At 35.3% G+C, this 27952-nt stretch overlaps 1 protein-coding gene and 2 pseudogenes across 2 annotated transcripts; 1 reads left to right on the top strand and 2 right to left on the bottom strand.

Moving 5' to 3' along the window:
- Positions 1-13: 13 nt before the first annotated feature.
- On the bottom strand, positions 14-2432 carry LOC143609139 (NAC domain containing protein 52-like; annotated as a pseudogene). Its single transcript, XR_013149375.1, has 4 exons — positions 2280-2432; positions 1338-1577; positions 993-1253; positions 14-516 (listed from the first exon to the last, which is right to left on the bottom strand). The product of XR_013149375.1 is annotated as an NAC domain containing protein 52-like (transcript).
- A 9384-nt stretch (positions 2433-11816) lies between these two features.
- On the bottom strand, positions 11817-12616 carry LOC143609138 (zinc finger protein ZAT5-like). Its single transcript, XM_077083979.1, has one exon. The coding sequence runs from the start codon at positions 12612-12614 to the stop codon at positions 11817-11819; it is 798 nt and encodes a 265-aa protein (XP_076940094.1). The 5' UTR covers positions 12615-12616.
- Positions 12617-19565: 6949 nt separating this feature from the next.
- LOC143609154 (kunitz trypsin inhibitor 5 pseudogene) lies at positions 19566-20327 on the top strand (annotated as a pseudogene).
- The last annotated feature ends 7625 nt before the right edge of the window (positions 20328-27952 follow it).

The raw sequence follows: 27952 nt of genomic DNA, 5'->3' as shown, positions 1-27952 counted from the left end.
ACACGTTACAAAACTACACGCCCCTTTTCAAGTCAATGTTTTCCTTGGTCAACACGTCAATTTGGGACTGAAGAATGTTGATCATCGCTTGGGCACGCATCACTTCAATCTTCATAGTCTCTCTTTGCATTGAAACGTCAAGAAACTCGTTTTCCAAATTGTTAATAAACTTTAAGTATCCAGGTGGCACGGATTTTTCAAGAGTGGAGGCATGGAAGGAGGGTTGACCGGTTGGTTGACTTTTACTAGCTTCAAGAGACTGCAGCAGAGGAAACTCCATGAGTGCACTTGGGTTTGACTTGTGGTCGAGTCTTCTGAACAGTTCCCATTGCTGACATTGGCGATCGGGTCAGCACTCTTCTTTGACCTTTTGTTGTCAAACAAAGAGATGGTTTCTAGCTCGGGCCCGTGATCTACAACACAATCTTCAGACCTTTCTCGTTTACAGACGTACAATACAGTTTGTTGGTCCACCATTGGCTCACTTCTTAACAGGATCACGTTGGCAGCAGGTCCCTGTGATAATGAGTTTCATATGTATGAGAAGACAAGAACACAGGCACACAAGGGGATTTTGGTAAATTGCACATGTATGCACACAAACTACAAGTCACAACTTCATTGTAGCATTTATAATATGCATTAACAAAAATAAACAAATTGCAAGGGTATTTTGGCCATTTGTTCTGGCTTGAATGTGCAAGGGTATTTTGGTCTGCCAGTTAGTCAATGAATTTGCTAACATGTGTTGAATCAAACATTGTAATTCTTGCATGATGGAAGTAAAAGATCAATTTAGATATCAATTATCAAATACAAAAGGGACTTTTGGTAGCACAAGATCACAAGGGTATTTTGGTAATTTGCACATGTATGCACACAAACTTTGAGTTATAGCTTCATTGTATTAGAATGTGCAAGGGTATTTTAGTCATTTTCCACATAGATACATACACACATATATAACAACAAATATGAATACAACATAATACCTGCACAATGCCATTTCCTTGAGTCAGGTACTCATCACCGGGGGATATATCCTCCTCGGTCTCTCCACCGGGAACATAAAGGGCTGCATCATCTTCCCAATCTTCCTCTAGAAACGGTGCATAGCGGTTACCATTGGGCGGACCTAAACCACTCTTCTGAAATACTCTGCATAGCACAAACATATCCTTTTCCGCGACCAATAAAACAAAAACAGAAACTACTTTAATGATAATAGCACAATAACATATGTATCCAGCTATCTATATGACTGCATACAAATACAAATACAAATACAATAATCATGAGTGAACCAAATTTCCACCCTGCAATATGCCAGCTCTCACCAATGCTTCATCCACAAGTCTGTATTCATGCATTACCCAATCAGTTCGCTTGCCATTCGGGGCCCGCCCACTGTGGAACACCAGTGTTTTCTTCATCCCTATGGTTTCAGACTTATGGCGAATGGCTCGGTCTTTTCCGGTTGCTTTCCAATAGCCTCTACCAGTAGCACGGTTCAACCGTAAACTGTTGCCATATTTCCTGTCTACAGGGCTAAAGAAGTACCATTCAAGGTCTCTTGTCTTCAAGGATGAATAATCCAACAATTCATAAAGTCCATAATGTAAGAATAATATCTTAAAACCCTTACAGCTACAGAACAAACCTAGTTAGAACAATTTGGGGAAAATTTAGGGGAAGTTTAACTCATAAAGAGCTCAAGCTCAACTCGTTTAACTTATAAAGAGCTCAAAGTCTAGCTCAAGCTTGGCTCGTTTCAAGCTCAATAAGCTTGAGCTCAGCTCGTTTAACTTATAGAGAACTCAAGCTCAAGTTCGGCTCGTTTCGAACTCTATTTCTAAAGCTTGAGCTCGGCTCGTTTAACTTATAAAGAGCTCAAGCTCGGCTCGTTTTGAGCTCTATATCTAAAGCTCAAGCTCAGCTAATTTAATATAGAGAGCTCAAGCTCGGCTCATTTAACTTATAAAGAGCTCAAGCTTGGCTAGTTTCGAGCTCTATTTTTAAAGCTCAGGCTCAGCTAATTTAATATGGAGAGCTCAAGCTCGTCTCATTTCTCCATTTAAAGTTCTAGCCCAGTTCGTGAGTAATAAATAAATATATATTAATTATAACAAAAAAAAAACTAAACAAAAGGCCAGTTGAGCTCGTTAACCTCGGCTTGATTCGAGCCGATCTCGAGCAATTTCAACCGAAAACACACATACACATAAAATTGAACAAATGAGAAAGAAAAATGGAAGAAATGAATCCATCAATCTACATACTAGTATACCAGCAAGCTCCGAGGGCTCCAATTTGTAAACATCCACTTCCGAAACGGCTTTCCACACACCTTCCGCCTCAAGTAATACCTCACAAGCTCCTCGTCCGTTGGATGATCCAGGTGCTACCCATGACGTCATCATCTCATCACTCATTTTGGCGCCCTAGTATTAGACGTCTGTTTGATAATATTATTATTATTATTATTATTATTATTAGGAGTGTAGATGAAGCTACATGAATGGATGCTTGTTTAACACGGAAATCGAACGCACACACTTTCTCTCATATGTGTGGGTTTTCATGTACGATTATTTTGGTTTCCAGAGAGAAAATTGTTATTTCTGGTTTAAGTTTTGTGTAGTGTACGTACATGCTGCATTGGAAGATGTAATGTACATTGTGTTTGAGAGAATAAGGCTTGGAATAATGGTTAGGGGGTTCGTTGAATAGTTTATGTATGTATGTATGGTTGTTGACAAAGTGATTATAAATTAATCTTTTTGTACGTTATCAATTAAGTATGAGGAGATTAGGCTATAAAATTGGGGGCGGTGTTCTCGTCTATTGTCCCTCATCACCCAAATTTATTGCCCCTCATCGTTTAAATTTGTCGCCCACTACACTCTGTCTGACATCATTGGATTCGCTACATTATTATTGTACTTGTTTACAGATTAGAACATGCAAGTACTTTATGAACTAGGTGATACTAAACCTGTGTTTTGTGATAGGAAAGTGATGAGAATTTGATCGGTATCAGTTTAATTAGTTATGTATTTTTTCAATTAACCATAATTCCTATTAAATACTTAATTCAAGTTTTGGAGAGAATTAACTAAACTCTTAAACCTTGGAGACTAAAATTACCAAACGAGCAAAGTTGTAAAAGGGGAGGATCCAAACTAGCCTTAGGATGCCAAGCCTTCAAAGTCACGAACCTTCAAAATGCACTTTTAATATAGAACTAGTTTTTTACCCGGCGCAACCGGGGCAGCTGGTAAATCGTCAGCGTTGAAATCCGGGCGTCTGTCTAACTCAAGCGTCACTACGGTGGGTTGACACGAATTTGGTCGGTATCGGTTACGTTCGTTACAGTATACACATCATTGGTAAAATCTGAGCGTTAAACCCAAAAAAATTAATTCGTCAAATTAATATAAAAAAAACAAAATATTTGAAACGGTGTTTATTTGGTCGGCAAACCCCGACGGTTCCCAAGTGTTGTCGGTCCCGGGCATTAAGGCAACAACTCGACACAAATTTTGGTTGGTTTTGATTACGTGCGTTACGGTACCGGTGCTAAAAAACAAAAAATATATATATAAAAATTGAGGTGGACCTATGGCCAATTTGGGGGGTGGGGAGGTTGGTCGGTAAACTTGCGCTTTAGTAAAATCCAAGCGTCATCGATCATGGGCATTGAGACGAAGAGTCTGCGTGAATTTGACGGTTTCCGTGAGGTTTGTTATGCTACCGGAAGTAAAGCTAAAAATGACGTTTGGTTGGTTTCTTTTACGTTCGTTATAGTAACCGAACTAAAAAAAACAAAAAACAAAAACAAAATCACAGACCAAAATGATGCCGCCAATTGACCCGATAGGGCACTTGCGGCACCAAAGTTCATACTTATATATAGTAGTAATAAAGTAAAGTTCAGTAAAACCCGGGCGAGGGTGAAACCCGAGTGTTGTCGGTACTAAACGTTGCACAGTGATTCGATAAAACCCGAGCATTGTCGGTCCCGGACATAATGATGGTGAGTCTACATGAATTTGGTCGGTTTCCATCACGTCCATTACGGTATGGGAATCAAAGCAAAACAAAAACAAAAAAAAGGACAAAATGGCTGGACGAATGTGGTGCGTCCACTTGGCCCAATTAGGGTCTTACGGAATAGGTAGTTTTGTGTAAAACAAAAAAGTCGCTAAAACCCAATCATTGGTAACGTTGTCGGCCCTGGGCGTGGCGGCGGCAAGTTAGTATGAATAACCGTTTAGTTATCAAATTCAAAACAATAAAAAAAACCCAAAGAAAAAAAAACTTACGCGGATGGCACAAATGAAATAAGAGTATGCTAATGGCACAAATGAAAAAATAAACTAAAGTCAAGTAAACACCTTTTCACACCATAACCAAAGCCAATGCACCACAAAGACTTAGTTGCTAAACTTTCACAAATCTATACTATTAAATAAATAAAACTTTCTTCATGCCACGTGTCTTCCATTTAAGCCATCAACTGTCTCCTATTCCCGCCTCCCACCACAATCCATTTACAAACTCATTTCATATACCCGGCCCGATTCATCTATTAGCCTAAGAGGGTGTTTGGGTTTGCTTATTTAACTCTAAAAGTGTTTTTTTCTCAAAAATGCTTATTGGCTTCTGGCTCTTTAAAAGAAGTTTTAAAAAAAGTGTTTGGATTAGCTTATGTGGTTGAAAAAGCCATAAGCACTTTTAAAAAAATTTTTGGCTTAGCTTATTTACATAAAATGACCAAAAAGAGTAAATGACGGGTAGATTAGTAAAAATCCAATAAAAAAACCAAAAGTATTTTTGAAAAGCCCTAACTTGGGGCTTTTGAAAAAGTGTTTTTTCAAGCCAATCAAAAAGCTAATACAAAAAGGGGTTTTACATTTGCTAAACACCTTTTTTGCTTATTGGCTTTTTGAAAAAGCCAATAACCATTTTTCAAAATCAATCCCAAACACCCTCTAACCACTTTTGAATCGTCGTCTTACATAGAAACCCTAAATCATCCTTCAGCTCCCTTCTTCTCCGGTGTTGCAGTTGCACCCGCCACCGCCACCCCCTTTTTCTCACCGGATTCCACCATTGGTCCCGCCGACAACCGCTCATACTCCACCGGTCTCGGGACCTCAGGCATGCTAGCACACCCAAACTCAAATCTTTCTTCTTCTCGATCCAGCACTAGAAGATTCATTACATCTATCATCCTCACCTGCACTGCAGGAATGTTATAGTTCTTGCTTTCTCATTTAATTCGGTGTTCGTTAATTAGTTATATAAACTCTAAATCGATTTCATTATGTATTTAGGCATGAATTGATTAACAAGCAACATCTCACCATTGTTTATTCTTCGATTTCATAATGTATGAAATTATGGATATGTGCTTTTTATTCTTTATTTTCTTTTGATATAAACTCTAAATCGTGTTCGTTATTCTTCTTAAGGTTCGATTTCCTGCTATTTCATTTTTGTTAGTCGATTATGTATTTGTTGTCTTAACTAATTGTCTTCAATTTTGTAAATTTCGGATGATTATGTATTTATTGTTTTATCTAATTGTCTTCATAAATCATTATTATATGTATCAAAATGCGAAGATATGTATATATATAAACTTTACACTATAGGTTTGTCTATCTTAGATTAATAATAAAAAATAATTTTGAATATCCAAACAATTGTAAAAATAATTCAGTTTGATGCAACGTGACGAGGGGTATGTTTGATGCAACTTCTTATATGTTAATATAATTCAGTTTGTTTTCTCTAATTCAACTGATTCCAGTTTGACATTTGATTTCAATTATAGGTATAAAGGACACGGTTTGTTAGCCCCTTTTACTGCCAGCTGACAGAGTAATGATGTACACCCCTTGGTGATAGAGAAGTCTAAGGTAAATGCTATGAACATAATACTTATGGATTTTGTTTATGATATGATGCTAATTATTTTACTTTCATTTTATAAAATTTTTTGTGTTCACGTTCTGATAGGGTTCATATGTCTATGATATCAATGGGAAGAAGTATCTTGATTCTCTTGCTGGTCTGTGGTGCATAGCTTTAGGTACAATTATATATTCTTAGTAATGTTAGTGTGTTAATAAATATTAACTATTCATATATAAAATACGTATTTAACTGATGGTTTCGTTTTTTGTTTTAGTTTTAGTTAAGCATGCAATACGGACTTCATTAAACGGACTGAACCAAACAAACTAATGCATTATGTGGATTACACTGCCAGTTTGTCCCACGATTCACGTTACATGAAGATTTTCCTGTAATGGGTTATGGTGATTACACTGCCAGTAAGTAAGTAATTGAAATCTATGTATTTCAAAAGCTTATTGATGTCCATGTTTAGTGTATCGTTATTGATTGATTTATGAATACTAAATCAATTTTTAGTTTGTTTTTTAGTAACTTTGCTGAATATATGTTCAAGTTTGTAAGATTTGTGTGTTTTCAGTCTCTTTTTGGCTCTTAATGATGCAGTGAAAACCACAATTACAGGTCCTCGGATTAAGGAAGCTATGGACCGCATGCTGCGTTGGATAGATGCATAGCAGGTTACTGCTGGTCTTGACACGTGTGTCTTCCATGCAAATGCGGAGCCGAATGTTCTCCTCTTACAATGGTATGATTTTAATTATAATCATGTTTCATATATTCATAAATAAAAATAAATAGATGTATATAACCTATAAATAACTTTCATCTTATTATGGCCAACTCCATGTTATTTGGCAAAATCAGTTTAATTATGGAATTAACATTAAATATGTAATATGTTATTTTGAATAATTTAAGCATCCTATAATCTGCTAAATTGATTGACTTATAGTCAATTTAATCCGTTCTATAAATAACTTTCATCTTATTATGGCAAACTCCATGGTTTTTTGGCAAATCAGTTTAAGTAGGGAATTTATTTTAAATATATAATATGTTATATTGAATAATTTAAGCTCAATATAATATGCTAAATTGATTGACTTATAGTCAATCTAATCCGTTAAATTGATTGATTTATGCCCAATATAATCTGTTAACGTTAAACTAATTCAAAGAAAATCACTATTAAAAGTTGGTTTGTATTTAAAGCATCCAGTTTTCAGTCATGGACAGTTGTATGTGACACTATCAAGAGTGAAGAGCAGAGGCGAAGTCAAATTATTAATATTAGACACGGATGGTAAACTTACAAATAAGACATCTAATGTTGTGTACAAAAAGATATTTCGAGATTTGTGATTTATGTTTCACTTTGTCAAATTTGATTGTAACTTAATTTTGTCCTTAGTTTCAACAATTTACCAATTTTTGTCTTTTTTTTTTTGCTCACTACGTGAATAAATGTATTATTTATATTGTGTCCAATCATATAATATTTTAGATGTTTTAAGATTAATGTGTTAGTAAATTATTTTAACTAAAATGTAGGTTTCTACCTTTTATATTTAATACCAAATTGTTTCTTCAAATATTTCAGATGTTTTTAGAATTATAAAATAAAATTTGTTAAACTCGTGTTCTACACAGGTATCTAACCTAGTATCTTATATATTTGAAATTTGTTGAACCTATTTTGTGGCACCAAAAGTCTCTTTTACTTTTATAAATAGATAATATATAAAGATATTTAAAATGGTCTTTTTATATAAATATAAGAGTTCATTTTGTTATAGACTTGGTTCTCGGTTTCAATGAAGAAACTTATTGTATCTAGCTATGTGTATTGTGTGATGGATGAAATAAGAGTAAGAAAAAAAAAATAAGGTACAAGGTAAGAAATTGTCATCATGGTTCAAAGCAAAATGGTTCACACACACTAAATTACAAGCATTAAAATTTAAACCCCACATGTTATTTGAAGGTAACACTTTTCTTTTTCAACACAAGAAAAATGCCAAATCCTGTATTCGTTTAATCTGACTAGTGTGATCATAGACCCAAAAGAAATTATATACTTATATTAATGTTAAGTAAAGGAATAATACAACCACCATTTAGGGATTACTTTAAGAAAAAACATGAACATGTATAACTATTAATTTAATAAACTAAGTTGACAATTTTGTATCAAATAAAAAACTAAAATGAAACATATAAATTAAGGTTTACCTAAACTTGTTAAAAAATTGAAAAAATCAGTAGCATTTTGGAGTGCAAGTGAAGCAAACCTGTTGCTCGTCGTTCAAGAAAGTGAGAAACGACTTGACGTTGATACCAAAGCGCATCATCATAACTTATTTGATTATTTTCTTTAAAAACAGAAGTATTATTTTTATAACTCTTAATTACGGCCAACGAACACACTTTGCTAATTTGTGATAACGGGATTTAGAAAACCTCAAATCCACTAAAATAATTAAGATAATAAATAAAAATTTTGTTGACAAAAAGATTATAAAATAATAATAAAAGAGCCGAATTTAGTTTAAAAAGTTTCCACGTCCACCTACATAGCGCCCTCATCCTATACAAAAGAAAAGTTAAAATAAAATGAGAACTATTTTACATGTTAAACGGGTCAAATAGTGGAAGTTTACTTAAGACACATTCCATTTCGTGTGTCGCACATCTGTTAAAGTTTTGTGTTTATGTAAAGAATACTATTTTCAATAATTTTTTTAACAATTAACAAAATGACTCGAGCTCCATTCAAGCTTGAGCCCGAGCTAAAGCTAGTTAAGAAACCCAAACTTTCTGATCGCTCTAAATGATTTTGGTCACACAACACAGGTCAAGATTCATCTTTTAACCACCAACTAATGTTTAAATGAAAGTTTAGTAACTTGCATTAGTCAATGGAGTTTAGTAACTCGCGCTAACCACCAAAGTATGCATCTGCTTCGTGTTCACAAAAAGAGTTTGCAAGCAGAGCACCATAAAATATGTACCCAGCGGCTTAGGATTAGTGCATACTAATTAGGTCTGCTCAAATAAATCAACGGGGCGTCAACTTGAGTCTGCTAAACTAGCCAACAGGTCAAAATAGATAACTATTATTAAACTACCCACTGCCATTAGCACCATAAAATATGTACCGAGCGGCTTAGGATTAGTGCATACTAATTAGGTCTACTCAAATAAATCAACGGGGCGTCAACTTGAGTCTGCTAAACTAGCCAACAGGTCAAAATAGATAACTATTATTAAACTACCCACTGCCATTGCTAAACCACCACTGCTGCCTATGCATCCACTACTCCGCCGCCACTAGCCACCATCAAAATATAAGCAAGTGAACCATTTTAATACTTCTTTTTTCTAAAAACGAGTCATATCAACCTGACTTCATTTTGGCAAGAACCCATTTCGACCTGAACCAAATTGATATTTTATTTAAAAAAGCCATTTTGACCCGGGCTCATTTTGCTTAAAATCCATATTGACTCGAACCCGTTTGTTGGTTGGGCCTAAGAATGTGCATTTGATGGTTGATCAAATGGCAGGATACATGATGCTAGAAAGTCAAATAAAGTCTTACAACTCGGTCCACATACTTGAGTACTTGAGAGTTAAAAAGACTGATCCAACTCGGCCTAAGACCATTTAAAAAAGTGAGGCCCTAATTAATTAGGCCCATATACAGAGACCATGTTATACCGGTTTGGGCCCTCACAAATAAAATTATCAGCCTAACTAGTTAAAACTAATAAACTGTTCATATACAAAGTAGCAAACCAATTTTGAGTGAATTGGACAAAACCGGTTATATAAAAAAAAAAGGTAGCAATATGCAAATACTCGTCTCTCACTTAGCTAGTTAACATGTTTCTTAAGACCGGATCAATCGATTGAATTGATGAACCATCACGTTGCTAGTTCGATTGTTGGTTTGATTTCCAAACACCAAACGCATCACTCTATGTTTGTCAACAAAGTATTGTGAGACCAATTGTGACATTCTTGGTAGCGAGCCCTAATATAACAATCTAGTTGACTTTGGGAAAGTGGGTGCTACATTATAAATTCTGCTACACCTATTCAAGAACCTTTACAGTTGGGACTCTATTTGGCCTTAACTTTTCTTTAATCAAGCTATATCAAAATTTAGTTAAAAAACGAAATAAAAACTCAAGAGGAAGGCTCGACTTTGCACTTACGGGTTACGAACTTGCCATTTTGTGTATTAATACATGTAAAATGTCCAATATACTCTCTTCAACTTATATAACAATTTATCATACATGTGACAAGAAGGGCAACAAGGCCAAAACCACAAGGAACGCTCAATAAATTGTTACGTTGCTTCAAACATATATTCTTTAACGGTCGTTAGCTAAAATTATTAACTATGTTCGTGTCATTATTAATTAATATGTAAACCACTAATCTCTGTACAAGCCAAATTTATCGGAAAACGAGCATCTACAGAGATCATGTTATGCATATTAAGTCAAGACTAGAGAGCCCGTTCGAACAAGAAAAGTCGAGTTGACTATCGAACTTTAGGAATTAGTAATCCTTGAAACATGTGATGAGCTTTTCAAGCTTTAGCACATAACTAGCCGAAGCGAAGCATAAACCATAAAATTGGTTATTATAGTATACTTTTGCCAGATTAAACATGGTGGATTCGTGGCTTGTGATGAGCTTTTGAAGATGTAAAATTGTCATGTCACACCATGACACTAAGAAATCACATGATTTACACGTGCAATTGGACCACATTATGATTTTAGTAATTTTACTTACAATCGATGATTAATAAAAATTATCAATTTTAATGAAAATAATTACTAAATTCAACGATTTTGTGTATTAAAAAATAATTTTGTTTAAATGTTTAAATAAAGGTTTAGTTAACCTTAATAATTATATCAGTTATTATATGTTTTTAAATATAGAAATTTATACAATAGATATCGCGTAAAAAGCGAAAACTTGGGTAGATATTGGGTATGTTTGGCAAGGAGCTTTTATGCGCTTTTAGGGACTTCAAGCTTCAAGCTTTTAAGAAAAAACTCATACCCAACAAATTGTATAAGTTTAGTTCCTTATTTTATTGAGATTCTACTTCAAACTAAAAGTTACAACTTTGTGGCTAAAAAAGCGTTCCAAATTTTGTTTCTTAACATGCTATTTTAACACTCACAAACACCCAATGCGATGAAAAGCGAACCAGTCATTAAATCGAGCGTACTACTGAACTAGATCACCAGTCATTTAATACCCGGGCTAGTTCACTTATCCAACCACAACCAGTCAGTCCAACCAACACTAGTTCAACCATGTAAGATAGTCGAATCGGTTAGGTGGCCTGTTACCAGTGCGTTAGGTGGCCGGTTACCAGTGCGGTACGGTTTTAACAACCTTATTAATTAATTAATTAATTAATAATTACTTATTGGAAGATAAATCCTTTTGACTTTATGATTAAGATGGTAATGACAATACCTTGCCAACCTATCTTTCCTCACTTGAAAAACAAGAAATCCAATAATAAGAGAGGAACAAGAAACGAATGCCACTTTCCACAAACTTAAAAACCAAAATCAAATTAAAATAATAATAATAATAATAATAATAATAATAATAATAATAATAATAATAATAACACATCATTCAAGTTCAATTAATGAAAACATTTCAAATTTATCAACAATGTGACCCAATAATCAAAAAAATTTACATCCACAATAATATTATAAAATAAACTAGAAATCAATTTGAGGGTATGATGAGCAATTTCACATCTTACCTTCGCAAGATTAACTAAATAAGTAATCAATTATCATACAAAAATAATCATAATTTGCACCTTTGTAATTTCAGTAATGACAATCCACTAATGTTGACGCTGGAAGGTTAAGATCCAAATCCAAACACAACCCATCATTCGTTGACTTTTGATAATCTTGATCGTCCGCCACCACGGACAACGTTGTTGTAACCGGACTATAAGGTATCAAAGACAATGTGGTGTTTGTGTTGGTGTTGGTGTTGGTAATAATATTACCGCGGTGTCTCCGCATGTGTCCGCCCAATGCTTGTCCGGAATTAAATTCCGAGCCACATATCGAGCATTTGTGAAGCTTTGATGATGATTTCTTGGAATTGGGTGATTGAATCCTTTGGTGCATATTATGAGAAACCGAAGAGGGTTCATCCTCGTCCGAAAACGCTTGTTTTTGTGTTTCGGACGGTTCGGTGATTCTTGGTTTCTTGTGGCTAGCGCGATGGCCTCCGAGGGCTTGAAATGATGAAAACGTTCGTGTGCATGTTTTGCATTCGTACACGTACGTTCCGGTTAATCCGTTGATGTATTTTTTGCTATTAAACTTGTAACATGAGGATTCGGGTATGTTCATATTGTTGTTATGAATATTATGGCCTTTGGAGAGAAGAATGAGGCAGTTGGCGGTGTCTTCGTCTTCGGTGGTGGTGCTAGTGGCGGGAAAATCAGAAGATGACGTCGGAGAAGGGTTGTAGGAGGTGGTGGAGTGAGTTAGAATGGTGGGTCTTGGACGTTTTGTGCGTTTGCCTTTGATGATGTTGGGAGGATCTATTCGGCCGCTTTCGTTGTCGTTGCCGGAGGTGGTGGTTTGGTGGAGGGTGGTGGGATCCATGGGTGGAGAATGAGAATGAAGAGTAATTAGGAGGTGGTGGTGACTGGTGGATATATATATATAAGGTTGTGTGTGGGTGGATAAGAGAAGGTGGATTATGACGTGATGTGTGGTAACTGGTAAGTGTGAATTAGTCCACTAATACTCTTCTTAACTTTTAGCATTGGATTGGCTTATAATTAGAAATAGAGAGATTTTTTTTTTTGAACGGTAATTAGAAAATAGAGAGATGGTAATCTAGATTTATTATCTGATTTTTTTTTTAATTTTTTTATTTTTTTTGTTATTTTTCTATATTTCGGATGTGATTTAAAACAATAACAATAATGTCTCTATTTCTTGGACCATTTATAGTGAAGGAGACGGGCGCTTCATGCTAGTATGTCTATGTTGATCGATTACAAACACACTTTCTCACTACCATAGTACGGGCGTCGCATTTCCCTTTTCACCCTATCTTGACAAACGGCCATGCTTTTTACGGGCGTCCGATGCCCTTTCTCATCACCATATATCAATATGTTTCTAAGTTTAGATCAACAAAAATAGTGTTTCGTCTAATGTGTATATTCGGATACACTATCTATGTGCACACACGCACAAACACACGATACGCATAAAGAGAGAATAATAAAAGAATTGTGGAGAGAAATAAGCAACCCAAATTTTTTAACGTTACCTTTTTTTATTAAAACAATATGCACATATGCTTATACGGATGCCATGGTTCTCAACATACTAGAATGCACGTATATGTATGTATAGCTTAGAACCTGCGTATTATATATAATAATTTATAACTTTGGTGCCACAAAGTCCTCCATTGACCACTTTGCGGCATCTTATTAGTGATATTTTTTTTAGTTAAAGTCCGTAACTTAAGTGATAAAAATCGATCAAAAACCAATTTTGTTTTGTTTTAGTTATGGTATCGTAACAAACATGATGGAAACCAACCATATTCGCGTAAACTCATAGCGTTTTGTTTTTAGGGATGGCAATGAAACCCGAACCCGATGGGAAAACCCGAAACTCGACATAAATGGGATGGGTAATAACCGAACCGTTAGGGTCTGGGACGGGTTTGGGATTAGTTTTGAAATTTTTCGCGGGTTTGGGATGGGTTTGGGATTTCTAATATACCTGATTACCCGACCCGATTACCCAATAACATAGACCCATTTACTCGATTATATACCCGATGTACCCGATATAGCTTATTTATATTATATATATACTATATTCCAAATAGATTATTTGTCGAAATTTGTTTATGTCAATTATTTAAGATATTTTACCTTTATGGTAACCATCTTTAAAATCGATTAGTTATATTTTGTCAAAACCCCGTAGAAACCCGACGGGTTTTGAGCTGGGTATACCCGACGGGTATTTTGTCAAAACCCGATAGGAAACCCGAAACCCGATGGGAAAACCCGAAACCCGACGGGTAATTACCCGATGAAAACCCGACGGGTTTGGGATAGACTTTTATAACTGGGTATGGGTTTAGGAATACCTAAACCCGACCCAAACCCGATCCATTGCCATCCGTATTTGTTTTAGTTCTAGTTCCGTAACGAAAACAACCAAATGCTTATTTTTTTAGTTCTGGTATCATAACAAACGTAACAAAAACCACCGAATTCACGTAGACTGATCGTCTTAACGCCCACGATTTATAACAGTTGGGTTTTACCAACAATCGAGTTTTACTGGCTGACTCCACCCCATTGGTCCACCTCAAGATTAAAAATTTTTTTTGTGTTGTTTTAGTTCCAGCACAATAATACACATAACTTAAACTGACCGAATTTGCGTCGACTTACTGTCTCAACGCTTGAGACCAACAACGCTTGGGTTTTACCATCGCATGAATTTTACCAACCTGTCCCAGCGCAACGCGCCGGATAAAATATTAGTTACAATAATTCTTAAATCTTTACGGGGATCTTATAAGTGGGAATGAAGCAATATACTAACGTTGTTTTTTTTAAAAAAAATATGTAAAAACTAGTATATAATTGCTTTCGAAAATACATTGTTAGTATGTAATTTGATCGAAAACAAATGTGACATGACACATGAGAGATCCTATATTTGTAGAGTTGATATAAATATGCATATATGTATGTATAGAGAGAGAAAGAGTAAGGCTTGACATTAGAGTGAGTGCAAGAGAGATTCGAGGGTGGTTGGAAGAGAAGCAAGGCAAGCCATTACTTCACCACCACTCTCTATTGCTAGCCTGTTTACACGGATTCTCCGCTTCTTTTTTTCTTTTATATATTAATTATTTTCTTAACACTCTACACCTATAATATACCAATCTTTGTTATTTATTTTATTCATAAAAAACATTAGAATAACTAAAAATATACAGATAACAGATGGTGGTAAGTGACAATGTGGGCAAGTTAAAGGTGGTGGTTGTAGGTGACTAAAGAGGTTGTTTGAAAGCGGCGGTGATCGGAGACGGTGGTGATCACAGTGATATTTAGTTAAGTCAATTAACCAAGTGTATCCTTGAGTGCAACATGGAAAATGTTACCCAAAGGGACAAAACAATCATCATAATCATTAACTGTTTAAACTAGCTAATAAAAAACATAATTTTTAATTCATTTCTTTAGTTTAAAACAACTAGAAGTCTATATTGAAATCTATGCTATCTTAATAAACAAATACCGGCATTATGTAACGAATCATTTCATGTGCATTTAACCCTCCACATTATAGTTTATACAAGCACTTTACAACTTTTTTAGCACAAAGCACAACTCTTGATCACCTAGCCCAATCATTTGCTTCTACTTCACCATATACCTTCCTAAAGACGCGCATTCTTAATGTTATCTTATTATATCTCAATAATCGCTTTTACATTAATACTCACATGATGTCTCAGTAAAACCATTTGATTCCAATGGCTTTAGAGCATTCTCATCCCACCCCTTATCCCAAACCAAAAACTACACTAAAACTCATTTTATTTTCTTTTTCAGTTTCAATTAAATAATACTTTTTATACCTTTTATCATTACTTTTTCTCTTTCCTTCACTCACAAACATTTTTAAAATATATTAAAAAATTATAGGGGATGAACAGTAACTTTTCAAATATATAGAAAAATCACTACTTTTTCTAAAATATAAAAACTCTTCACTCACAACACCTTAAATCACTTTCTAAATTATAAAAACTCTCATCACATAATATAAAGGGTTGGATGAGAATGCACTTAACTCATGGAGGAAAGTGAAGATTTGGGTTGGAGGCTGTAATATCTCAAGTTTGAATCTGATCCCAGTTGGTCTTACCGCAGTGGGTTTTCAGGTGACGGTTTTTCCCTGAAACAGGAGATGGTGGGCTTGGGGTACCCAAAACTGTCTACGATCACGAGCGTGTGAGGTCGTCTTTTGCCATTGAATTACCCCGGGTAATCAAGCTTTATTCTTTGGTCATTCCAAAAAAAAATTAAAACCATTTGATTATTGCTCAAATGCTGTTTTCCACTGTTTTTCATTAGCCTTTCGGGTTCACTTCACTACCCGATTCATTTATGGCAATCAATTAGCTCGTAATCACACCGACACCACTATTTACGATATAAACATTACTTTTTAGTGAATGAAGTTGCGGGTAGCATTATGATAAAGATAAAGTTCAAGCCATAAACATCAAATTCATTTTAAAATAAGTAAACTTTGTCACTTATGATTTAACCAATTATCAATATTAATGGCCTATCAATAAGTTTAGTTGATTGTCCACAAGGTGTGCCAAATCTATTCCAAGTTAATAATTGGATATTACATGCTAATGAATTATTGAGGTGTTTGATTGGTTGTGGTTATGTGTGTGAGGCACGTAAAAGCACCAAATGGTGCGTGTATGTAAGTTTTAGGCAAAGCAAAGAATCACTTTAATATGGGTTTCCTTCTTTCATCACCTTCTCCCCACTCCTTGTAAAGGATTTTAATTGAAAATCTTTATATTATATTTAATTACTTTGGAAACCCTATTTAAGCTACAATATATATATACATGTATGTTCATTTGATGGTGATCGATAAGGCTTTTTAAATTTGTAATTGTACCGCAACTCGCTAAAACTCGAGTTGATTTGGCTTAGCTTATATGGGTGTTTGTGGTTCAATTTAACGAATATTAATGGAGTATTTCGACCGGTTTTATATACCATGAATGATACAATTAAATCTTAGTAAGTTCAGTAAAATAGTAGGCTTTAAAAAATCAAATCTTAACTTTTGAGCATTCAAAGGGCTAAACAGTTGAAAAAAGCCAATAAAACAAAATAAGTCAAATTAATAAGATGTACACATCATAACTAAAAATACTTATACGTAGTGTTACTATTTTTTATTAGTATTTTAAATTTCGGCCATTTCGGTTTTGCTGCCGATTTCAAAGCATAGAACTGTAAACCGAATGGAGAAACACCAATTTTTCAAATCGTAAACCAGACCAATTGACTCATAACCTAGCCGAATCGGCTGATGTAACTCGGTTTGGACAGATAAGACGATTTCAATGGTTTTTGAACACCCCTAAGCCTATGAGCTCATATATAAGTCTGAGTCAAGTTTGAGATGAAGTTAGCTCGCTAGTATACAAACTCAAGTTGATTTGGGTCGAGTAATTCACTTATTGACTCAAATAAGTTTATCTCCTTTGCTAGTATAGTGGTAGTTTGGTAATGTTTATTCTTGTAACTTGCTACTTTAAACTTTCGTAAAAATATATACGACGTTATCATAATTGAGAAAAATGACGTGCCAACTTGTCGAGCAACAAGTTGGATCCTAGAGGCTAGCCGAATACGAGCTTAGTTTCTGATTCGGTTGGAAACATCAAACCTGGCCGCTCGGATAGTATTATCACTTGCTCGGGTCTAGGGATGAGCTCGGTACCGTACCGGTACCGAAAATCCCGATCCCGAAAATCGCAAATTTTTGGTACCGGTACCGGTACCGAAATGTTCGGTTTGGTACCGGTACGGTACCGGGACGGCACCGGTATTTAAGGTAAAATTCAGGAAATACCGTTATCGTACTGTACCGTACCGGTACTGGTACCGGTCCTGAAAACTCAAAACCTTGGTACCAATTACGATACCCAATCGGTACAGATTTCGGTACCGATACCAATACCAATCGGTACCTTACCGATTTTTGCTCATCCCTACTCGGGTCCAAACTAATGCAGGTTATCAAATACATGTAAAAGAAAAAAAAAAGTTGTCTATACATATATAATATGTATGTCAGGTGGATATTGAGCAGTACATGTTGCTTTAGTATTTTATGCATCTTGTTTTAGTATTTTATTCCCTTTACTCCACTCCACTACTTGTGTGTTAAGTGTGTTGCTTCCAAGCAACTCAACATGACATGACAGCTGCAACTAATCAAAGCCCAACACCTTTAATAAATTAAGCCACTCTAATTAAGTGATCAGCAATGCACACAACTAAGCAAGAGCTGACTTTTACAAGAAAAAAATAATTATTAGTACATAAAAGTCTACCAAAATAATCCACGGATCCAAATTTGATTTGTGCATGCATATCCTGCTTGTACTCTACAAGGGGGCTATGCATATAGGCATAAATCGGAATATTGGCTACCACTACAAGTTCACAATGACCCCAATTCGTCACTGGGTTCATCGTTTACTTGTTTAGTGTGAATTAATAATAAGTCAAGATCCTTGATAAGTTTGTGTGCAATGGGAACAATAAATGAATAAGGATCTTGACTTATCATTTAAAGCTAATTGAATCAGATGATTGTTCTTGTTTAATCCATTGTTTTGTCTTATAATTTGGCAGCCATGTTTGGAGCATCCATGAATCATGTGTGATGTTTTGGTTTTGAAATAAAAATAAGTACGTGGACTTAACTTCATTCAAGTGGGTGTGGGCTGCAACAAAGTATTGGGCTGGGTTATAGATTGGATTGGGCCAGGAAAAAAGGTGGTCGAATGCGCGCCACCTGATTGGACATGAGATGCACAAACTGGTAGGCTACAAGTCTACAAGCCAATTTGTATTCATGTCTGGTATGTATGTATATATAAAAAAATTTGGGCCACCAGGAGAGCGGGCCTTGTGCTATCGCCAGTCGCCACCCTGCACATGGCCCAATCAGGCCCTGCGACCTCGTGTTACACAACACTTTGAGCATTTACAAGTTACAACTCATCCCCTATCTTCAAATTCAAAATTACATTAAAGTCATTATCTTCTCTCTTTTTATTTCAATTGAATAATACATTTTTATACCTTTATTATTACATTTTTGTCTTTCATCTACTCACAACCATTTTTAAAAAATATTAAAAAATCATAGGTGGTAAATAGTAGCTTTTCAAATTTACAGAAAAATCACTGCATTTTTTCTGTCTTCTACTCACAATACCTTACATTATAAAAATCTCACTCACAAAATTTGGTTAATTGAATACGAATGCTCTTACTCAGTTATCCTTGAAGGAACCTTGAAGTAGTCTGATAACGGATTACATAGTTCTTCACTGATTGATTAGTAGACATCATCTAAAACAACCAATATACAAGGCAAATGCATTGTATGAATTTACCTACAGAAAGTAAGAATATTTAAAACGCATTTCATGACAAGAAAATTCTTAATTTATACACACCATTTAAATACTCATTATTGTTCTTACAACTATGCTTTTTTTTTTTTTTAGTTAAAAATGATTTATACCAAACTTTCATAAGCATTATCCTTTTATAACAAACCATGGTACATATAATTATGTTGGGTTGTGCGTCACATTCCCCTTTAATGCTTATTTTTAGCTATGTGTGTCTGTATTCGGCACATACCACCACATAACATCATATATCATCAACACCCATAAATCTATTTTGGACCTATACGACTATAAATACATGCCCATAACGACATAAATCCACAAAATGAAGAAACTTATAGTCATTTTAATCATCTTTTCAACACTCTCACTTTCCTCATGCCTCCTATTCCGACCTACTCCTATCCGTGACACCAACGGTAACATCCTCCGATCGGACACCAACTATTACATCTTGCCCGCCACATATGGTGGCGGCGGCGGCCTAACTTTAGCCCGTGGAAGCGGCCAACTATGCCCACTTGAAGTGGTGCAAGAAGTTAGTCAAGAGAGAACCGGGCTACCCTTAAATTTTATACCCGCTAATAAAGATGGCATCGTTCGGGAAAATATTGACCTTAACATCAAGTTCTCTGAACCTAACACATGTGCCCCAAGCACAGTTTGGCGGGTCAACCTGTTTAATGGTCAACGAACTCTGTCGAGCCAAGGAATCTTGGGACAGCCCGGGCCAGGAACCATAGATAATTGGTTCAAGATAGTGAAGTACGATGATCACTATAAGTTGGTGTACTGCCCCTCGGTGTGCTACACTTGCAAGCCGGTTTGTGCGGATATTGGTTCTTCGATCAATGAAAAGGGACGTAGAAGTTTGGTTTTAAATAATAAGCCTCTTAAGGTCATGTTCAAGAAGGCGTGACAACATATATGATGGATGGTTGTACTTACTTGGATATACTTGTGATGCATGTAATATTATGTGATAAACTGATAATAAAAACTAGTGATGGATGTAGTAAAAGTTGTAATAATCTATCGATGATCCGTTAGTGAATCTTCCATCAATAAATATGAACCTACAAATGTTTTTTTTTTCTTTTTTCATGATGAAATTCTTTATCAATTATCAATAATCAGTAATTAATTGGCCCAACGGTATTGCGTGTCAAAAGTTTGAGCCCACAAAATGTAAAATGGTGTGGGCTTTTTGATGGCTTACGCCGCCACTCACCCAATTATGCATGCGTTCCCAGGGCCCAGCTCAATTTCTAGTAGAGAGAATTTAAAATTAAAGTTAAAATTACCAATTATAGAGTAAACGGTAATTTCCATCCATTTAGTTTGCTCACTCTTGTCATTTTTGTCCACATTTTCGTTTGTCATTTCCTTTCTTGTGATTTCATTTTCTTTCCATTTCAGTCCAATTTGTTAACTTCATTAGCTAACTTCACTTAAATGAGGGACACTTTTTTTTTGTGTTTTAATTTCTTATACCCCATTATTAATTTTATATATATATATATATATATATATATAGGAAATGGATCTTGCAAAAGTGATATTATAGCGAGAAGCGCGAGAAATGAATATGAACCATTGATTGTTTTTAATCAATGGTCTACAATGAAAATGGTAAATTCGTAATTAAAAATATATATTTATGACATATATTTAATTAAAAAGGGTAGATATGTCCATTGTGGTGTATGCATCATTAAACCAGACTTTAATGTGTTCAACGGTTACTTTAACTGAGTAATAAATGCTCATTAGATAGTTAATATAATTTTATATTATTTCATTATAATTATGTATATTATGTATTTAATCATTTTTCATATAGTTATATACAATATATTTAGTTAAGTCTACATTTCATTTGTTTTGCCTACACTATATTGTATAAGCAAACTGATTCCTACACAACATTAGTTTTAGTTATGACTACACAATATTTAAAAGTATGCCTACATCACATTAGTTTTGTCTACACCACATTAGATATATCTAAACTACATTATTTATGACTACACGATATTTGAAAGTGTGTCTACACTCCATTAATTTTGCCTACACTATATTAGATTTGTCTACACTACATTAGTTATGACTACACAACATTTAAAAATGTTCCTACACTAAATTAGATATGTATGCGCTACATTAGTTATGACTACACAACATTTGAAAGTATCCCTACACAACACTACGTAGCTACGCTACTAAGATAATCCTACACTACATTAATTGATTAAAAGAAAAAAAAACATTGTGTAGGCCGTTAAAAAGTTATATAGACATATGTTGGTTGTGTAGTGATATTTCATTTAATCGTTTTCCAAGCATGTTGGTTGTGTAAGGATTTGCTGGCTATGTAGGGATGTGCAATTTAATAATCATGTACATTATATTTGTAAGGACTACACAATATTTGAAGTGTGCTTATACTATATTTGTTACGTCTACACAATATTTGAAAATGTACATAAACTATATTAGTTTCGCCTACATTACATTAGATATGTCTACACAGCATTAGTTATGTCTACACAACATTCGAAAGTGTACCTAAACTACATTAGTTATGACTACACGTACAGATACACAACATTCGAAAATATGTTTACACTAAATTACGTAGCTATATCTACATTACATAACACCCACACTACATTAGTTGATTAATATCGAGGGAAAAAAAAACTTTGCATTGAGATCAAATAGAAAAATATAATAATTAACCATGTTTTAGAATAAAATGATTTTAGATTAAATTCATAATAATAGCAAGGTTTTCTCTTTTTTTTTTCCTTTCCTTTTTACATTTTTTTTTACAAAATAAAGTGTATGTGAATACAATATTCACAAAAAGTTAAAAATTATATGTACTACGGATTATTACACCTAAAATGTAAGGTATGAATTATGTAAAAATATTAATCTAGTCGTTGCCTTCCTATTATTATTATTATTATTATTATTATTATTGTTGTTATTATTATATTATTACTATTTTCATATAAATCAGGCTTTTGTTTGATCAAATACACACGCACACATGTGTTGATTTCTATGTAATAATAATAATAACAACAATAATTTGTAACTACCATTAATTGGTAATTTATCATTAACTAAACCATTAACGAATATGAGTTACAAAACAAAACACTTATATTTTACTTGTGTACCCTTGTATTTAAATAATCAAAAATTAAAAAGAAATGATGTGATTGCTTAGAATCACTTCTCGCAATAAGAAACACTTCTGAAATGAACCTAATCCTATATATATATATATATATATTACATATCTACATATTATAATAAAAGAAAATAATTAGCGACACATCTCACTTAGAGATTCATTCCTAGTTTAAATTTCTCGTTCAAGCCATTCTTCTATTTTTAATAAAAACATATTTATGTCAATGTAATCAAAACATATCAATCCATCCTATAAATAAATAACTATATACCTAAATTATAGGGATTAAATATATGCAAGTATTTATTTTATATTAATATAATAAAAATATTTATATCTTTAATCAAATCAGATCAAACTTTTTTTAATAAATCAATTTATATGCACTTTTGAGTGTAGAGGATAAATATGTAAAATTCAATAAATGATATTTATAGTATAAGACGATAAAGACAAAAAGAAATTATGATTAACAACAATTTTTTTCTCGCATATTCATTCAACCTTTATAGATCCATAGAATTTTAATCCATCCTATTCGAAACTGTAATACAAAAGTCTGTTCTATTCATACTAATTTTATACATGATGTTCTTTTTCTATGTCATTCATAATGAAACATTTTATCATCTTTTGTCAGAATCTTTGAATTAGAATAACGGTTAATTGGCGATATTTTAAAGCTTTAGTTTAAAGCTAAGACATAGATAATGAGTCACATAACGGATCAGGAAGTCAGTTTCTCAGATCAGTTGATCTGTTTGATCAAGATCAGTTTGGGATTGATTGGCTGCAAGGTATATTCAGTTTCGATCTGTTTAAGCAAAAGCATGCTAAGAACAAAATGTAGATCCTACTTTGTTAAAGAATAATTGCTAAATCAGAAGAAACCCTAAAGAAATTTAGAATCGTTGCCAACCGAGTTTGTCATACAATATCTAATATATAAGCTATTTGACTACAAATAAATTAAATTGTTGGTTAATAATTTATAGGTAATTTCAAACATATCATTTTGTTATTTCTAAATCTTCATTACTAAGTATTTAATATTTCTTGTATTAAACTTATGTAATAGAACCGTTTCTGATCTAGTATTACATATAGGCATAAATTAAGAATTTATTATGCTTTGATGAACTTAATCTTGAGAGGCACACCATCAGTTATGGACAAAACCTTTCTTCCGTTTTTAGCAACCGTGACACCAATATGTCCAGTAGGGGTCCCGCAATTGGTACACACCTTAGGCCAGTACACAAGCTTGTAACCATCTTTACACTTCGCTATCTCGAACCAGTTCCTTGTGGTATCTTCACTAGGGTTTCTGATGTTCGGTCTATTTGTACATATTTTAGTTTGCTAACTTAGTCGTTTTAATCGTTTAGCTTAGGAACTTTGGTACTCCATACATGTTTATTGTGTTTCAGGTTACAGGTACTTAACGCGCTTAATTTGGGCCTGTACGAGCATGGAATGAAGACCCGGGATGTCCAGCACGCAAACCGAGACATTAATATGGACTTTCTGAGTGAAGTGACCCATCACGTAGCGCGATGGGTGTGGAAGACAGGGCATCGCGCTACGCGATGCCTTTCATTATGTTCTGCATTGACTTCGGTTCATCGCGTAGCGCGATGGTCCCCAAAATCGTGAAAGTTAGGGTTTTGTTTTATATTACATCTTGACGACCCTAGACGGGGGAATTCACCTTCCAGGCGATTTTCAGAGCAGCAAGGAAAGCTACCATCACTTCCAATCATCTCAAGGCCTCATATATGTTCCATAACATCATAACCGAAGCCCGAGAGATGCCGAGACGCGGCTAGATCCTTCGAGTCATACCCGGGATGTAGAGTATTGTATCTTTCAGTTTTTCTCATGTATTAAGAACGAATTGATTGTAACTATCATTGATGTTAATCTATGAGTATTGATGTCTAGTATGATTGTACACAACGTCAGTTTAGGTTTATTTCGATCAGAACGAGTGTGCCAGTTGCTATGATAATTGCTTGTAGGATTGTTTTGACCTATTAATTGCAAGAAAGCATACGTTTTCCCTTAGTTGAGTCACACAGGCAGGGACCATTTGATAACCAGTGCCATGTGTTAGCGAGCGTGGATGCCTAAGGTTTAACCGGTTAGTCAGTCTGTAGTTGACACATGATAGTTTATTTGTTAAGTTGCATGAGTTTGCTGTTAGGTTACGTACTTGAATTCCCGGGTGTGATTTGCTTTGTCTGATTAATTGAATACTTGATTACTTGTTCATTTACTATAAAACCAAACTGTTTGCTAGTGTGATCAGCACTTTACTTGAACTACTTCATAATGTTAGGAATCAGTTTCACTGCACACTGACCACATACTCCTGGTGGTTCGACACTCTACTTACCCTAGCTTGCTTAGGTGATTAGGAACACTGAATTAATAGTTTTTGACTAGATAGTGACAGTCTAGCATCAAAATGGCGCCGTTGCCGGAGACTTAGTGCGCTTAGTGTTTTTGTGTAATTGATTTCTTCGTTTAATTTAGTTTTTATTTTTATTTTTAGTTTAGTTTACTTTATTTTCCCATTTTACGCGGGATGTGTTCGTTGTGCAGGTAACAGGTTTATGCACACCCGCCATTCAGGAAGAAATTCTCCGCTGATTTACGAGCCAGAAATTTTACGGTTAGCTCGGCAGAACCGAGCTCAGATCAGACAGCCAGACATGGAAGGTCAGAACCAGAACCAAAATCAAAACCAAAACCCACCACCCGAGATAAATGTTTTCCAACCCGAACTTAACCCACCGAATAACCAAAATCCACCCAATAATGACCAGTTACCACCAATAAACACAAATCAACAACCCCAAAATTTAGCCCGACAATCCAGAAACTGAAACCGAAACCTTGACAGACCCAAGCCATCAGTCCCGAACAACACCCCTCGTCACCGACAGCCGATTATACGAGATTTTGACCATGTCAGTATTCACACTGAAGACGAAGAATAGGGGGATGAGGAAGAACGAGGACCAACGAATGACAGGTTTGAGCCGAGAAATGCAGATGAGGGTATACAGGTTGAAGAGGTTGAAGAGGTTGATGAGGTTGAGGAACCGGTTAGGGTGAGAGATAACAGGTGGAGGAACAAAAATCCGGATCGAGGTGGTATAGGAAGATACCGGGAGGAACGAAGACAGTCGATTCAGGTTAACCGGGAAGGTTTTGAGGAACCGAGAGCTAGACGAAGGAATTATGGGCTCCCGGTTCAGGGTGTTAACAGTCGGTTCAGACCGGCTATTTCAGATGGTTCCTCACCAATTGTCCCACAGGTTCACATACAGGGAAAGCCGACATTTAAATCCCGTCCGTCCTACATCAACATAGTTCCCCATTTTCACGGATTGGGATCTGAAGACCCGTATTCACATCTGTCAGATTTTTCAGCTATTTGCGGGTCTATCGGTGATGGTACGTATGATCAGGATGAGGTTCGGTTGCGGTTGTTCTAGTTTTCACTAAAAGACAAAGCCAAACGCTGGTTCAACTCGCTTCCGATGCACAGTATAGAGAACTGGGGTGAGATGCAGCAAGTGTTCCTTAACGAGTATTATTCACAGTCGAAGACCATCGAGGCCCGAATGGAGATTAGACACTTTTCACAATTACCCGGTGAGCTGTTTCATGAGGCTTTTACTCGTTACAAGGAAATGATAAGGAAATGCCCGCACCATAAGATCGAGTTGTGGGAATTGGTTAAGTCTTTTGTAGACGGGTTGACATATGAAGACAGAAAACATTTAAAAGCTTCGTGTAATAGTCAGTTGTTGAATCAACCCGAGGAAGATGATTGAGAAATTTTGGAATTTATGTGTGAAGATTCCAAGGCAGAGGCAGCTGCAGACCGAAGGCGAAAACACGGGGTCACCCCGTCGGTTAAATCAGCCTCGAGCGAGTCAGACAGAATTGCTGAGTTAGAACGTGAACTTGCGGGTTATCGACAAGAGAAAAAGAAAGAGGTTGGTAAAGTCGGGGTGAAATTCTCGGTTTGTGCAGATTGTGGCGAGTTGGGGCATAAGACAGAAAATTTCCCTGGGTTTGATGATGATGACGAGTACCCCGACGAGGAGGAAGTCAGTTACGTGCGGGGATTCTAAGGGTCAAGGGTTCAATTCAAATACATATCACCTGGGCCTAAGGAATCACCCGAATTTCAGATACGGGAACGCGTCGAGTCAGTCAAACCCGAACTTTCAGGGGTCCAGTCAGAATCGACAGCAGAACAGCTACCGCCAGGGCGGTTATCAGCAGGGTTCGAACAGTCAGAGTGATAGTCGGGGTTATAACAGAGATGGTTACCGGGGTAACAGTTCGTCGGGTAATCAGAATCAGGACCAGCAGAAGGGTAGTTCAGGAAATTCAGACGAGTCAATACATTCAAAACTCGATGTGTTATTGAAGCTTGTGTCAGATAATCAGAAGGAAACGCAGAGACAGTTCGAGTTAAGGGATAAGTCTTCAGAGGCAATGTCAAAGCAGATTGGTCGGCTCTCAGCAGACGTGGCGAGATTTCAGAAGAATGCGGGCCAGTTACCGAGTGATACTATAGTAAACCCGCAATATGCTAGTTCAAGCTCTAAGAAAGGTAATAGTGTGCACATCAACGCGGTAAGTTTGTACCTCATTTTGAAATTACCTGTGTTGAAGTTGAGTCACCACCGCAGTTTGTTGAGGCGGTGGTAAATGATGTTAGTGATGAGAATGAATGTGTTGGTCAAAATGAAATGGTTTTCCAAAATGAAGTGAAATTAAAAACAGATGAATCAACTTTTTGTGAAAATTGCACTTGTGAAAAATGTTTAAATGCCAAATTGACCAACAAGGGAGATAAGGAGGTGGAGGATGATACCACTTCAAGCGGGCTGAACTACATCAAGCGGACACGCCTTGTGTCTTATCCTTGCTAGCGTTAAGCCAACCCCGGCTTCATCGAGTATGTATATTTTGTTCCTGACTGGAGAAATTTTCCATTAGTATCAAGAATTGGATTGGCAGTGGCTTTTTTTGTAAAAAGCCAGATTATTGACAAAAGAAGTAATACTATTTTCATCTTGTGAAAATTATTCTAGAATAAAGATTTCACAGGAACATATATATATTATATGTCATGGAGAAAATTTTGTGATGTATTTAACATAAATGAGAGAGGAAGGGTGAGAGAGAAAGTGAATAGTATATCTAATTAATTACAAATTCAATTATGTATATTCATTTTAATAATATATTTTCATTGCAAAAATTAAATTTGCATTTTTTGTCTTTATATGTTTTTACAATCTCTCTTGACTTCACTTCAAGTTATGAGAAATATACTGAATTTGAGTTGTTTAGTTGATGCTATTTATAAAAAAAATGGTAAAAGTAGTGATTACATCGAAACAAAATGCAAGCGGCCAATAAGCCGTGTCGCTACTCGTTTAGTTGATTAAT

This window comes from Bidens hawaiensis, unplaced genomic scaffold (assembly GCF_021521415.1).
Source record: "Bidens hawaiensis isolate Kalapana, Puna unplaced genomic scaffold, B.hawaiensis_p1.1 tig00419494_1, whole genome shotgun sequence".
NCBI lineage: Eukaryota > Viridiplantae > Streptophyta > Magnoliopsida > Asterales > Asteraceae > Bidens > Bidens hawaiensis.
The sequence above is the reverse complement of the archived record's forward strand: the minus strand, read 5'-3'. Positions and strand labels throughout refer to the sequence as shown.